The 12177-nt window shown below is 43.2% G+C and overlaps 1 protein-coding gene across 4 annotated transcripts in view; it reads right to left on the reverse strand.

The window, feature by feature from the left end:
* LOC103536543 (protein spinster homolog 2) overlaps positions 1 to 10481 on the reverse strand; it is a 135556-nt gene extending 125075 nt beyond the window's left edge. For 2 of the 4 annotated variants that reach the window (XM_030462496.1, XM_030462494.1), the window contains exon 1: positions 10081 to 10481. In XM_030462496.1, the coding sequence (XP_030318356.1) occupies positions 10081 to 10375 (295 nt within the window). In that variant the 5' untranslated portion in view covers positions 10376 to 10481. The remainder of the gene's footprint in view (positions 1 to 10080) is intronic. The other 2 variants (XM_030462495.1, XM_030462493.1) reach the window with 1 other exon arrangement.
* Between the last annotated feature and the right edge of the window lie 1696 nt (positions 10482 to 12177).

Genomic DNA, 12177 nt, shown 5'->3' on the forward strand with positions numbered 1-12177 from the left:
GTCTGACATTCACACCATTGCATATTTTTGAACATGACTACAGAAGAATTACTAATTTTGAGTCACTTCCAAATGAGAAAAGAAGTTTAACAAGAACAATGAAATGCAGAGCAACAGTAATTTATGTCTCTCTTCTTCAACTGCTGTTGCAATCCGTCTCCATCCACAGTCCAGAAATTTAAGAATTTTGGCAGATTTGTAACACCTTCAAGTACACCCACCACACCTTGAGCAGCTGCCAAAAATGTGTCATCATATCACATGCACCTTAGCACACCTTTAAGGACAAGGTAACTTTAATTTTAACCCTCCTTGGAAAAGTGTTTTACCTTGTAAGAGCTTTACTGAATCATGACATGACACAAAGAACCTTTGTTTGCCTTCCATCCATCCCAACAACTTAAGACCAAAACTTGCTTCAGCAGTGAAAGCTCTACCCAATTTGATGGGTGCTAGAGCACATAAAATGCAGTGCACTTGCTTCCAAAACTGGTCACCCATCTAAGCTTACAAAACAACTGCAAGCAATATCCTTTTTATGATAAGCTGGAATTTCCCAACATGTAAGAGGTGCAAACTATGACTACCTAAAAAAAAACAAACAAACAAAAACATGTTTTACTTATGAAATAGTAAGTGACCCTAAATTTTTAGCAGGTCTACATAGGCCTTGCTATAATGAAACAGGCAGGAGAAGCAAAGTCATTAATTTTATTGCTTTTTGGATACTTCTCTTCAGTTCAAAGTACCCCCCAGAGCCAGCAGTACATGCTAGGGAAGCATTGCTAACTGCTCATCAGCATCCAGCACCTGTATACACATAAAAAGTAGATTAAATGAACACAGAGGTAAATTAAAAAGTTGGCAATTCCTTCAGCAGCTATAAAATGCTGTTGGGGAGAAAGGCAGGGAGGAAACAACTGAAGATAAAGTCACTGTGTGGAGTATTAATGGGTGAGTGCCCAACCTTTGGCTAGATTTAGCACCCAAGAACCTCACATTCTGACCAGTGACTGAAGGTTTTTCATTAGGGATTGGGTAATTGTTTAGTCTGCATGCAAGCACAAGATGAAGAAAACCACCAGGATTCTTCTCGTGTAGAAAAAGATAAAATTATCTCCCTTTCCTTAATACCAGTTGGGAATAACACATACTACACATACTTTTTAGCTCAGGAACCTCAGCACATTGTTGGTATAGTCAAAAATCAATGACCAGAAAGCAACACCTTAATATTTTCCATATCTTGTTATAGGAAAGTCATCATGAGGAAATCAGTGTTTGCCCTCCCAAGTACTATTCCTCATATACCTTGTTTGTTTTCTTTGAGTAACAAATTCTTTAAAAACTGCAAAGGGGAAAAAAAAAAAAAAGGTCTCATCTCCTAATCCTATCATATCACATTTCTTTTTGTCTCCCCCTTCTCTTTCCCATCAGCAAAGGAACTAACACAGCCAAGACAGAGCTGATCAGGAACTGTCGGATTTAATCAGAGCACTGGAGCCATCAGTCACTGGTGGCCCTTGGGTATTTTGTTTCCTGAATATATAAAAGATTGTCATCCTGAAAGTTAGTCAGCATTTCAGGCTGCTAGACGGAAATAACAAGACTATTAGAAATGTTTTAGCATTAGTATCAGCTGCAGCAGTGTTTGGGTACTAATAGCTTAACACACAAACACATGCAATGACCACACCATGAGCCACACTGGTGCATAAGAAATAATTTCTCCTTATTGCATAGTTTGTTTCCTAACTTACCCACTCAGCACTTATTAATAGTAATGCAACCCTATATTATTATTTAGAACTGACAGGATGCCTGGAACTGCACAAAATTAGTCCCTGCCCCAAAGTGCTCAAGCAGCCCTGATTCAGTGTCCCATAACCAACCTTTTGTATTCCAACCTGCTCAATTCCTACAGCCTGGACAGGAGAGTGACTCAGTCAGCTGTTGTCACATCAAATTATTTAACTTGTACTGCTTGAGACAGCCAAGGTGCAGTAGGTCTAGCTGGGATAAAAGAACAAACCTGTTGGAGAAAAATCACCCATCACTAAAGGCAACACGAAAATGAGAATCCAGTATCTTTTGAAAAAAAAATTTTTTTAGAAAAATCCTGTCATAACTTCACATTTTCAACTGAAAAGTCTCACTGCAAAGGTATGCAGCAAGAACACACAGTGTTAAACTTCCCATGCTGCATACCTGGTAGCAAAACCTGTGCTGAAGCAACTGTATAAGCCAGCATGAACTGAAGAAGTCCAAGGTCCATACAGGTACAACACAGGCAAAAATAATGAAATACACATCTGACAGGCAGAAAGATGTAAAAACTGCAAATCAACAGGGCAAGACACCCCCTCTTTCAGATCTGCACTGCTGTGTGGGTGTACTCTCCCAAAAGATCACTTCTCTGAAATGAGAATATGCAGAGAGAGCAGATCATCAGGTGGCAGGAGAGCCATTTGAATTAATACTCAGCTTTGGATAGGTTTCATTCAAGACCTGCAGGCTCCACACCAACAGAGACCTGTTGACTCTCTCAGTTCACCCACTCATTGTTCTCCATTTTGCCAAGAAAACAGAGATCATGTTCTAAGACAATAAGGACATGTTTCTAATACAAATCAAAAATAGGATTCTATGAAACAAATAATTAACTGTGTTCTGTTATTTACAGACTTGTTGGTAGAAGCCCAAAGGAGTAAGATGGATTACTGCAGTTTTGGTTCAAAGCAGCTTTAAAATAAATAAATAAATAAAAATCATCACATGCCAAGGCTGAAAAGATTTTCATTCCAGCACTTGGTTCTTTCACTCTGCAAGCCAAGCTCCAAGCTGCCCCTGCAGCATTTCTCTATATAAACCCTGATCTTTTCCCTCTGCTGTTCTGCTCAGCTGCTGGCCACCAGCAGATGCATAGAAAAGGTATTTAGAAAAGCATAGGAAAGGTATTTTTTAAAGTCTGTAGGAGATGATAGTGTTCACCATATTCACCAGCAACAGAACCCTGGTATATTCATACTGCCAAAGGCTGAATTTAGGTTTGGCAAGGCATAAAGCTGAGTTTTTCCTTCTGTATTTCTCCCCCTTCGGCTAAAATTGCTCTGTGATTTCAGTTATGGTAGAAGATCAACAGTTCTGGAGAAGAATGATTGATATTTATTCCCTCAAAAGCAGAAATACAGAATAGGTAGGAGCAGCCATTGCTCTCATGCTGTTCTTCATTGCTGCCTAGAAGGTTCAGCCTGACAAAACCCCCTGCCTTACTCTGGCATTTTATTTTTTGAGAGATAAGTTGGTGGTTCCTAGACACACCTTGTGTGGAGGCTTTCATGTAACACACTGCATCATCAAGAGTGGAAAAAGACCACCAGAGGCTCCTGAACTCAGTTCACCCAGGAGCCCTCCAAAGGAAACCTTCAGCCACTCCTGGCTGGCAAGAGGTCCAAAGGAATGACCTCAAAATTGAAGGGCTCTCCATCCCTTCATTCATGCAGGATCTCTCACGTTCTCACTTTCCCGGTTATTTATACTGCTGTAAAACCAGATGCATGGAAATTAGTGTTCCCTCCCTTTCATTTCCTTTCCCTGCAATCCTACAGAAATAGCAGGGTTACATAAAACAGAAACACCCACAAAATAACAATGAAAACAGATGTGTCAAAAAAAAAAAAAAAAAAAGAAAAAAGGTGTATGAAATGCCTCCTGTGCATGCCAATTCTAAGTAAAGCATTCATCCAGCCCATTAATAGTGTGGTGAACTATTTTAACAGGACCAAATCCAGAGGGAGGTTCTAGCAGGTAAGAGCTCAGAACTAAGGATTTGGTCTTAGGGGGCTTGTTGGGTTTTTTTGTTTGGTGTTTTTTTGGTTTGGTTTGTTTTTTTGTTATTATTTTGCCTATACCTGTCTCAGATTTGCTTCTTGACTTTCAGACCAGTTCATCAAAAATGGAATTTTCAAGAGAGGCCCATTCCAAGTTCTGTACCCAAACTTATTTGAAAAACACCACGAGTTGTTCACTTCACTTATATCTCTCTGGGCTCTGAGCCCAAGCACATTTTGCTCAACTCCCATTAAGTTCCATGGTGCCCTCAGGCACTTCACAGGTCCTTCCTAGAACCCTTTTTTTTTTCCTGGAACACTCATCACCCTACATCCACAGTGCCAATTGCCAGAAAATGCTCACAACCAGCAGAAGGCTGCTATCCTCCCTCCCTCATCCACTTCCAACATAAATCTTCATGCTTTCTCCTGTGATGCTCATCATGTTTACAAGTTACTGTCTGTAATCACTTGCTGAAAGCCATCACTGTCTTCCCTCAGATCCCTCCTCCCTCTTAGGCTATGCTGCCTACCAAACAAGTCATATCTGCTCATCTCCCAGGGCCCCTTATGCCAACCAAGACTGCCTCTTGTCTCCTTCAGACCCTCCCATCCATGCCTTGCAGCTCTGTTATCTCTTGATATACATGGATTATAAAGTACCTTGAGAGCACCTCCTGATTCAGTAGAAGCTGCACTGTAACATCACCTTTCAATCACAAGTTCCTCAGCACCTGAAAGCAACAGGGATTTAATTTCCAAGGGAAAGCTCCCAGCTTTTCACAACACCTACTGAACTTAGCAGCCCTCCCTGTTACCTAATGGGCAGCTTATTTGCTGCTGCTCTCCAGTCTAGCAGAAGCAATAAAGAATAAATGTACAATAAATAACAACAACTAAAAACCAAGTTGTCTGATGGAATTCAACTCTATTCCAGCTTGGCATGGTATTTGAAAAGTCCTGAAGGAATGTTTACAGAATTCCCACACTTCTCACCAGAGAAGCTTTTCCACATAGCTTCTGCTATTGACAGTCCCAGAGATCAAGGGACTCATAAGAGCATCACATTATTCCTAAAAACACACTCAACATTTATGAGGATCTTAAGTCCATGTAATAAAGGCCACATTCACTGACTGTGATGACTTGGATGCTTTGGGGATAAAATTAATCAATATGCATGAAAGAGAATCTTGGAGTCAAGGAAAATCTGCACATAATAACAAAGATAGTTGTTACTATCTGGCAAACCTACATCACAAGGAAGAAAAATACTATGATTAAACATAATAAGGCTTCACTTGAAATGTAAAATACTCTGGAAGAAAATCTGCCAACTCATGTAAGAACCAGCAGAGAGGAAGCAGCTGAGTGTGCAATAAAGCCCATCACACAGGGAAAACATGATATTAAGAACTAGATGCTGCTACACAGTTCTTGGTGCTGTGCTGCAGAGTGTCTCCCATGCCCTGCTTTTGAAGTGCATGGGGTTCAGTTCTAGCTCCTGCTCCCAGTGCAGGACTACTTGAATCCTGAACCCGTAACAGGTACCTATTCTCCAAGCCAAACATTGTCATCCCTTTGCAAATCCTCACCCATGTAAGCCAGTAGCACTGCTGGCTCAAGTAGGTTCTGTCAATATTATTTTCTAGTATTTCCCAACATTGCAGTCCTTCCACAGCTGGGTCCTAGGTTAAGATTAGCTCAACAAGAGACCAAAAGAAAAAAAAAATTAAGACTGTGCTGCCACTTAAAGGTTTCTGCCCTGAAACAATAAGCACTGTGCACAGTCTTGTAAGAAAGGGGATAAGGGGCTCTCTTTACTCCATTACATATGGGATCTCAGACTGCATGAAGATCATTCAAGTATGAAAGGTGCTATGAGGTAAATGTATTACTGTCACAAATAAGCTCTCAAGGAAAATAAAAAACACACACCAGTTTTGGCTTGCAGACTCTTGAATGTCACTTGGCTTAGTGCTGAACCTTTCCTAACCCTTCAGTTACAGCTTGTACTACATAGTTTTAAACTCGACTTTCAACTTTCAATAATCATTTGCATGTAGGTATCTTCAAAGAATGGTATTTGATTTACAACTACGTGTTGTAATGAGAGGCTAATTAACACAAATATGGTTATTAGCAAGTTACAGACATTTACAGGACAAAAACAGCAGACCCAAGTCCATGGCATACTGTGTCACAGAGAGAGAGAACCTCAAGGATGAACTAATACCAGCCAAGACTCTGCCACTAACTACATCACCACAGGCAAATCCCTGACACTCTACAACTCTGTTTCCCTCTCTGTAGTGGGATACTAAGTCTCGTTTACTTTGCTGGGTAGTTCTCCAGCTTAATTAAATCATTACCTTTAAATTAAAGGCACTACAGAAATGCCAGGAAGTAGAGACTGAATTAGAAGGTGGAGGTGACACCCTGATGAAGCAAGACTGTTTTCATCATCAACAGCAGGCATATAAAAGGTCATCCCTGGCATAATTGTGAAACCACATTCCAAACTTCTGAAGGCAAGATGACTTTTCCCAAAACTTCATTAAGGAGGAAGGTATTGCCCAGTACAGCATCACCACATGGCTGAAACACTCATGTTTTACAGGGAATCTACAACAATTTCATTACTGCTTGTTTTCCCCTTTCCTTATTCTTTGCTTTCCTGACAGCTGTAAAATATCACAGGTCTGCAAAGAATGCTTTTTCCACAGGCAACTGTTTCTGGAATGATCAAAAACCTATTAAAAAAATTGCAGAGGATCACTTCAAGTCACTGATATTCAGTATAGAGTATTAAATCTTTCCTGTGGAACAGACTTTTTTCTCTGGGACAGCTTCTCTCAAATATCATTGTTCTTTAACATCCCCCATATATACTGAAAATTTCCAACCCTGTGTAAACATACAGACATTATTGACAGAACCACTAGTGCTGCACAGGCTTTTTATTTCTTAAATATTGGAAGAAACTTAATCTTAAACCACAAGAAGCAGGCTGGTCCTCAGTGGAGGCCCAGTGTCATCATGTATTCCCAGAACTGTGACTTTCTGCCAGGTGTGCAGATGTCCATGTCTTGTATCTCAGAAACTCCAAATACCAGATGGCCAAATGCCACCCTGAACTCACTTAGTCTACTCTGAGAAGTCATTAAACCAGAACTAGGGGAACAGGGAGCTACTTCCTTCTTCCTTGCACCTGAAAAAAAGAACAACTCAACATACGCAGTCTTTGTATCCAGATCATCAACACCAAAACATGTCAGGTTTGCTATTTACTTTAGCAATGCAAAAGTTTTTGGTTTTTTGGGTTTTTTTACTTTTAGAACAAGCTGTACTATAGGAGATATCAGGTTAGAGGTTGCTTTCTACCCAGTAAGATCTCCATCTGTTGACTGGATACATGTTACCTAGTCCCTGTGTGGTTATGTTAGAAAATAGTGGAAGATACCCAGAGAACTGTTTGCACAATAGAGCTCCATATATTATCTTTTTTTTTTTCCTACTGACAAAATATACTAAATATATCCTTGTACATAATTATTAGATCAAAATGGCTGAAACCAAGTTTTCAAGTAAAATACTAGATGTAGTATTGCGCCCCCAAACTAGATTCTCTTTTTCCTTTTGCCTCTCAGTTGCCTACTAATCACTTTGGAGTCCATTGACCTGCTTTTGACTAAATTTGAAGCAGGAAGAAATCTCAAAGCTCCCAACACTTTCGTTTAAAAAAAAAAAGAAAAAAAAGAAGCCACCAAAATAATGAAAAATGGTTGGGTAGGAGACACTCTTACGAGACAAGAGAAAGGTTAATGACAAAGGTCAACTCCTATTTGACGTCAGAGAACCCACAGGAGGAATCACCCTAGAGACACAAATCCTCAGGAACCAGTTCCCATTGGTGTTGCTGCTCCTCTAACACTTGTTTCAAAAAGAGCTGGAACCAGAAATTAATTCCAGTTCTCACATCAGTAAACTGGCCTTAGGTGAATAGTAACTCCTGATACTACTTCCCTGCCATAACATGGCTAGTGTTAAACTCTTATTATGTTGCTGCAACAATTCATATTTGAAATGTTCTTTGAAGGTCTGAAGAGCTGTATGCACTAATTATTACCTGTCTTGAGACATGAGATGAATATTCAAAGTGTGAGCTTGATTCATATGCAAGTGAATGTCACATAAGCTTGTGGTATGCACTAAGACTCAAAACACAAAAGCAAAGACTGCTTTTAGAGAAGACATTATTACAAAGTCAGTTTTGAGCTTAAAACACATAATTTTTATTGCCACAACTCTTCTATTAGACCGGATTTAAATTAGTCCTTGTTTTGGATTTGCACTTTATAAAACACCAGTTTGAAAATAAATACCAATTGACAGATGACAAAATTTGATTCTGTCTCCAACGGGAAGTCTGATGTCTGAAATCTTAAACCTTTGATATCAAGCTGAAAGCTGAGTGCCACAGGGCAGTTACTGGGCACTGCAAAACCAGAGCTTATCCTAGAAGTACAGGCAATCACAGCCCTAGAACTGGCAACACTACATCAGTGCAAGCAGGCATTTTTATTCTCTGGTCAGCCACTTTCTAGCCTTCCCAGAAATGAAGATGCTTCTGCCTTCCTTTGCCAGAGCCTTCTGTTCTTGCAGCCAGAAAAAAAGCTGATGACAAAGATCTGGCTGAAAGCATTAAAGCAAATAGGTGAACCAGATTGTTTTTTTTCTTTTACAAAAAAATTCTAACTAAATAGACTGAAGGTGAATGAGGGGGGGGGATGGCTTCCTGAAAAAGAAACTTTCTACATGTTACCAGAAAACGATGCTTTGTGGTAAATCTCTTTACTAGCAAGATTCCTATTTGAGGGTGAGGGAGCAACCTAGGATTTCCTTCAGATATAAGAGAACAATATTTTATCTTCAAGCTTCCTCCTGTAATACACGGACTACCAACTAAGTACTCACTACTTCCTAAGATTAGTCTTTACATTTCCTGAAGGAAGAACCTCTGTCAAAAAATTATAATAAAAAGGCCACAACACTGTCAGATAAATTTTTGTTCTCATCCTCCCCCATCTCCCTTCCCTAGACAAAACAAAGCCAACCTAACTTATTCTGACAACAGTAACTAGATTTATGTCCCTTGCACTCTATTACTGCCCTAAAAACATATATTATTTTAATGTAGTATAAACAAATATCTGATTTGTTTAACCCCACATTGAGTCCTAGTGATTAAAACATGTATATGCATAGAGCAAAATTTACACATCCACAAACCCCTTTATAAGCTCTGAAGATCAAGATAAAATTATCAGTATTGCCAAACACAGAATATGTATTATATTTTAATTACATGAGACAGTTGAATACCAACAAGCCTACTTCATTTCTAATTAGAAAAAGTTCAGCAATCATCATTCTTCCCTACTGTAAACATCCTAACGCATATTTCTTTCAGAGTTAAGCTCCACAGCACCAGCAATCACCGAGGCACACAGTGCAGGTGAAACCCATCCGTCCGGGAACGGCTGATTTTCAAACCTTTTCCTCAGGAAAAAGAGAGATTCTCGGCAAAGTGCGATGCAGCTGCTTGGCTGCTCCTTCTGCTGCACCGCAGAAACTGCTGTCACCTACTCCCGAGTTCTGCAGAGGAGCAGGGACCCTCCTTGGCAGAGGGCTGAAGGACAAGCCCGGCTTTTCCAGGCTGCTGAGGAACAACAGCGAAGGTGATCGGCTCCCACCAAGGAACCATCATCCCCTCCGTTGGGTCACAGCGGGCTGAGGGCTCTGACAGCGGCTGCACCTGTCAGCCCGGGCAGGCACCGTGCCCCTGGGATCAATAACCCAATAACCCCGCTCCTTGAATCCCACACAACCCCTCAAACTCCCCTCCGCCTTTTGCCGGCATCGCTCCTTCCCGAAAACACCCCACAACCCCAAACATCTCCCCCGCCGCCGAGCCCGCCCAGCCAAACAAAGGACACCTCCTGCCATTTGCCATCAAATTCAGACAAACTCGAGAACAATACCGGAGGGTCCGCACAATGGGCGCACACACACACCCCCGATAACTCCAGACAACCGAACCCCGACAACCGGACCGCCCCAACCGGGCTGTGGGGGCTGAGGCGAGGGGAGAGGGGGAGCGAGGGGGGTCCAGGCTGCTTCCCGCCGCGGCGAGCCCCTCATGAGGGGAGGCCGGAGCGGAGGGGGAGGCCGGAGGAGCTGCCCTCACCTGCCACCGTGTACCGGTCCAGGTAGTTGAGCACGTTGCCCACGCTGAGGATGCCGGCGGCTGCCACCCGGGCCCGGCCGAGGTTCGGTGCCTTGTGGCGGGCGGTCGGTCTCTCAGGGTGCTTGCCGGCGGCCGGCGGGTTCATCCTGCCTGACAGGGTCTGCACCTCGCCCTCAGCGCCCCGGCCGCAGCAGCCCCGTTCGCCGTCTTCCTCCTCCTCTTCGTCACCGGCTCGAAGACGCCCGCCACAACCCGGGCTGCTACCGGAGGAGCCGTCGCTTTCTAGGCACATCATGGGATGCAGGAACCGGTCCGGAGTGACCGCCGCTCTCCCTCACCGCCGCATCCCGCGATCGCCACAGCCGCCCGCCCGCCCGCCGCCTCTGACAGCTCCCGGCGGGGCGGGGCGGGGTCCGCCTGGGGCTCCGCCCACCCCTCACAGCCTCCGCCCGCTTCCCGCCTCAGCGGCCGCGCGCACCCCGGCGCGTCCCGCCCAGCGGGTACGGGGTCTCCTCAGCCCGCCCCGGGCTCCCCTCAGGCGGCAGGGCGGCGGGTCTCAGTGGTTCGGTTCGGGTCCCTTTATGTGGGGTTTTATTGCTCTGCAGTGGTGCAGAAGACGGCGATTGGCGGAATGGTATAGTTAGCTGGAAAAAAAAATAAACCCAACAACCAAAGAAACCAAAAAAACCAAAAAATCCGCAACCCAAACCAGAGGGGTTGAGGTGATACCAATGCTGGCTCGTCCCCAAGAGCGAACTCCTCATGAGCCACGCACGCCCACCTTCTGTTCTGGTTTAATAACAAACTGTAAAAGAAGAAAAAGAAAAGCTCCTTGGCTACTTTCAACCTGCAGAAACTTCCAGAGCTGCCCAAGTGCCAGGGAAGTTGTGAAGCTGGAATCTGTGACCAACCTCACCCCCTTCCCACCAGGCCCCAGAGGATTTTCCTGTCGCACGCAAGGAGCAACGTGTGTCTTCAAAGGAAGTAAAATAAGTTCTCTCCCCTGGAAACAGTTTCTTCCCTCTCTCTGGCAAGTTTCACCTTTGAGCTAGGAACAGCCAAGAGAAATTTCATTTCAAAAGGAGGAATCTTCAAAGAGATAAAAGTATTCACAACCAGAGCGGCTCCAGCCTGTCGTACCTGTAGTAAAACTACAAAAGCTAGCTAGAACCAGAGAAATAAAATGCCTGCTACAGAGCTAATGTGCATCTGTACAACAAGAGTACGTTTCCATTTCAGATTTCTCTCAGGTTGAGAACCTATGAAACCAAATCATAATTAAAGCCTTTGTCTCCAGGATACACATTTAAACAAAACTCCTGTCACCTACCTCTGAGGAAAACGGAGCTGCTCAGGGAACAATGTGGTGTGTGTGTGCTCAGCATACCTGATTGTTGTCACACCCTTCTCACAAACTCACACGGGATGACACCAGGGCTGGATGATGCCAGTAATCTGGTGAGATACTGCAAAAGGAAGCCCCAGGATGCTGCAGGTGAAAAGGGCACTCTGGTGAGTCAGCTCCTGATTCCCTGCTCTTAGAGCAGCCCAGGAGAGGAGCAAGGACAGGCTCTGGTGACACACAACACTCCCAAATAGTGGTAAGTGACGTTTTTGTGTTGAGGATAGGTCTGTGAAGATGCCACAGAGCTAGTAACAGGAAAAACACTGCTTTAGTAACATAGTACTGTTCTGGTTGACTTGTCAAGTCTAGGGAAAAATTTTTTACTCTATAGCAGCATCTGTAGTTCAGGTATGAGTGACTATATGGTAAAGGTTATACTAAAGGTCTGTTGGTCAAACACAGAGCAATGCAGGACCAAGCTAAAGGGCCTTATAAGAGCACCCTTTATTTCTGACAAGGTGGGAAGCTTCAGCTTAGAGAAATCTATAGATACAGCCCAAAGGGGCATTGCTTGTGTAGCTAACTACATGGACATGCCCTTACAGCCAACCTCAACACCTTCAACTGTATGTGGTAACTCACTCAAGAGAGCAGATGCCGGTGCATCCATATCATGAGATTTATGTAAAGGAAAGCAGAGGGAACTGGAAAAAATGTGGTGGACTTTGCTTTACTGACAGGATGATTCATTT

This window comes from Calypte anna, chromosome 19, assembly GCF_003957555.1.
Source record: "Calypte anna isolate BGI_N300 chromosome 19, bCalAnn1_v1.p, whole genome shotgun sequence".
NCBI lineage: Eukaryota > Metazoa > Chordata > Aves > Apodiformes > Trochilidae > Calypte > Calypte anna.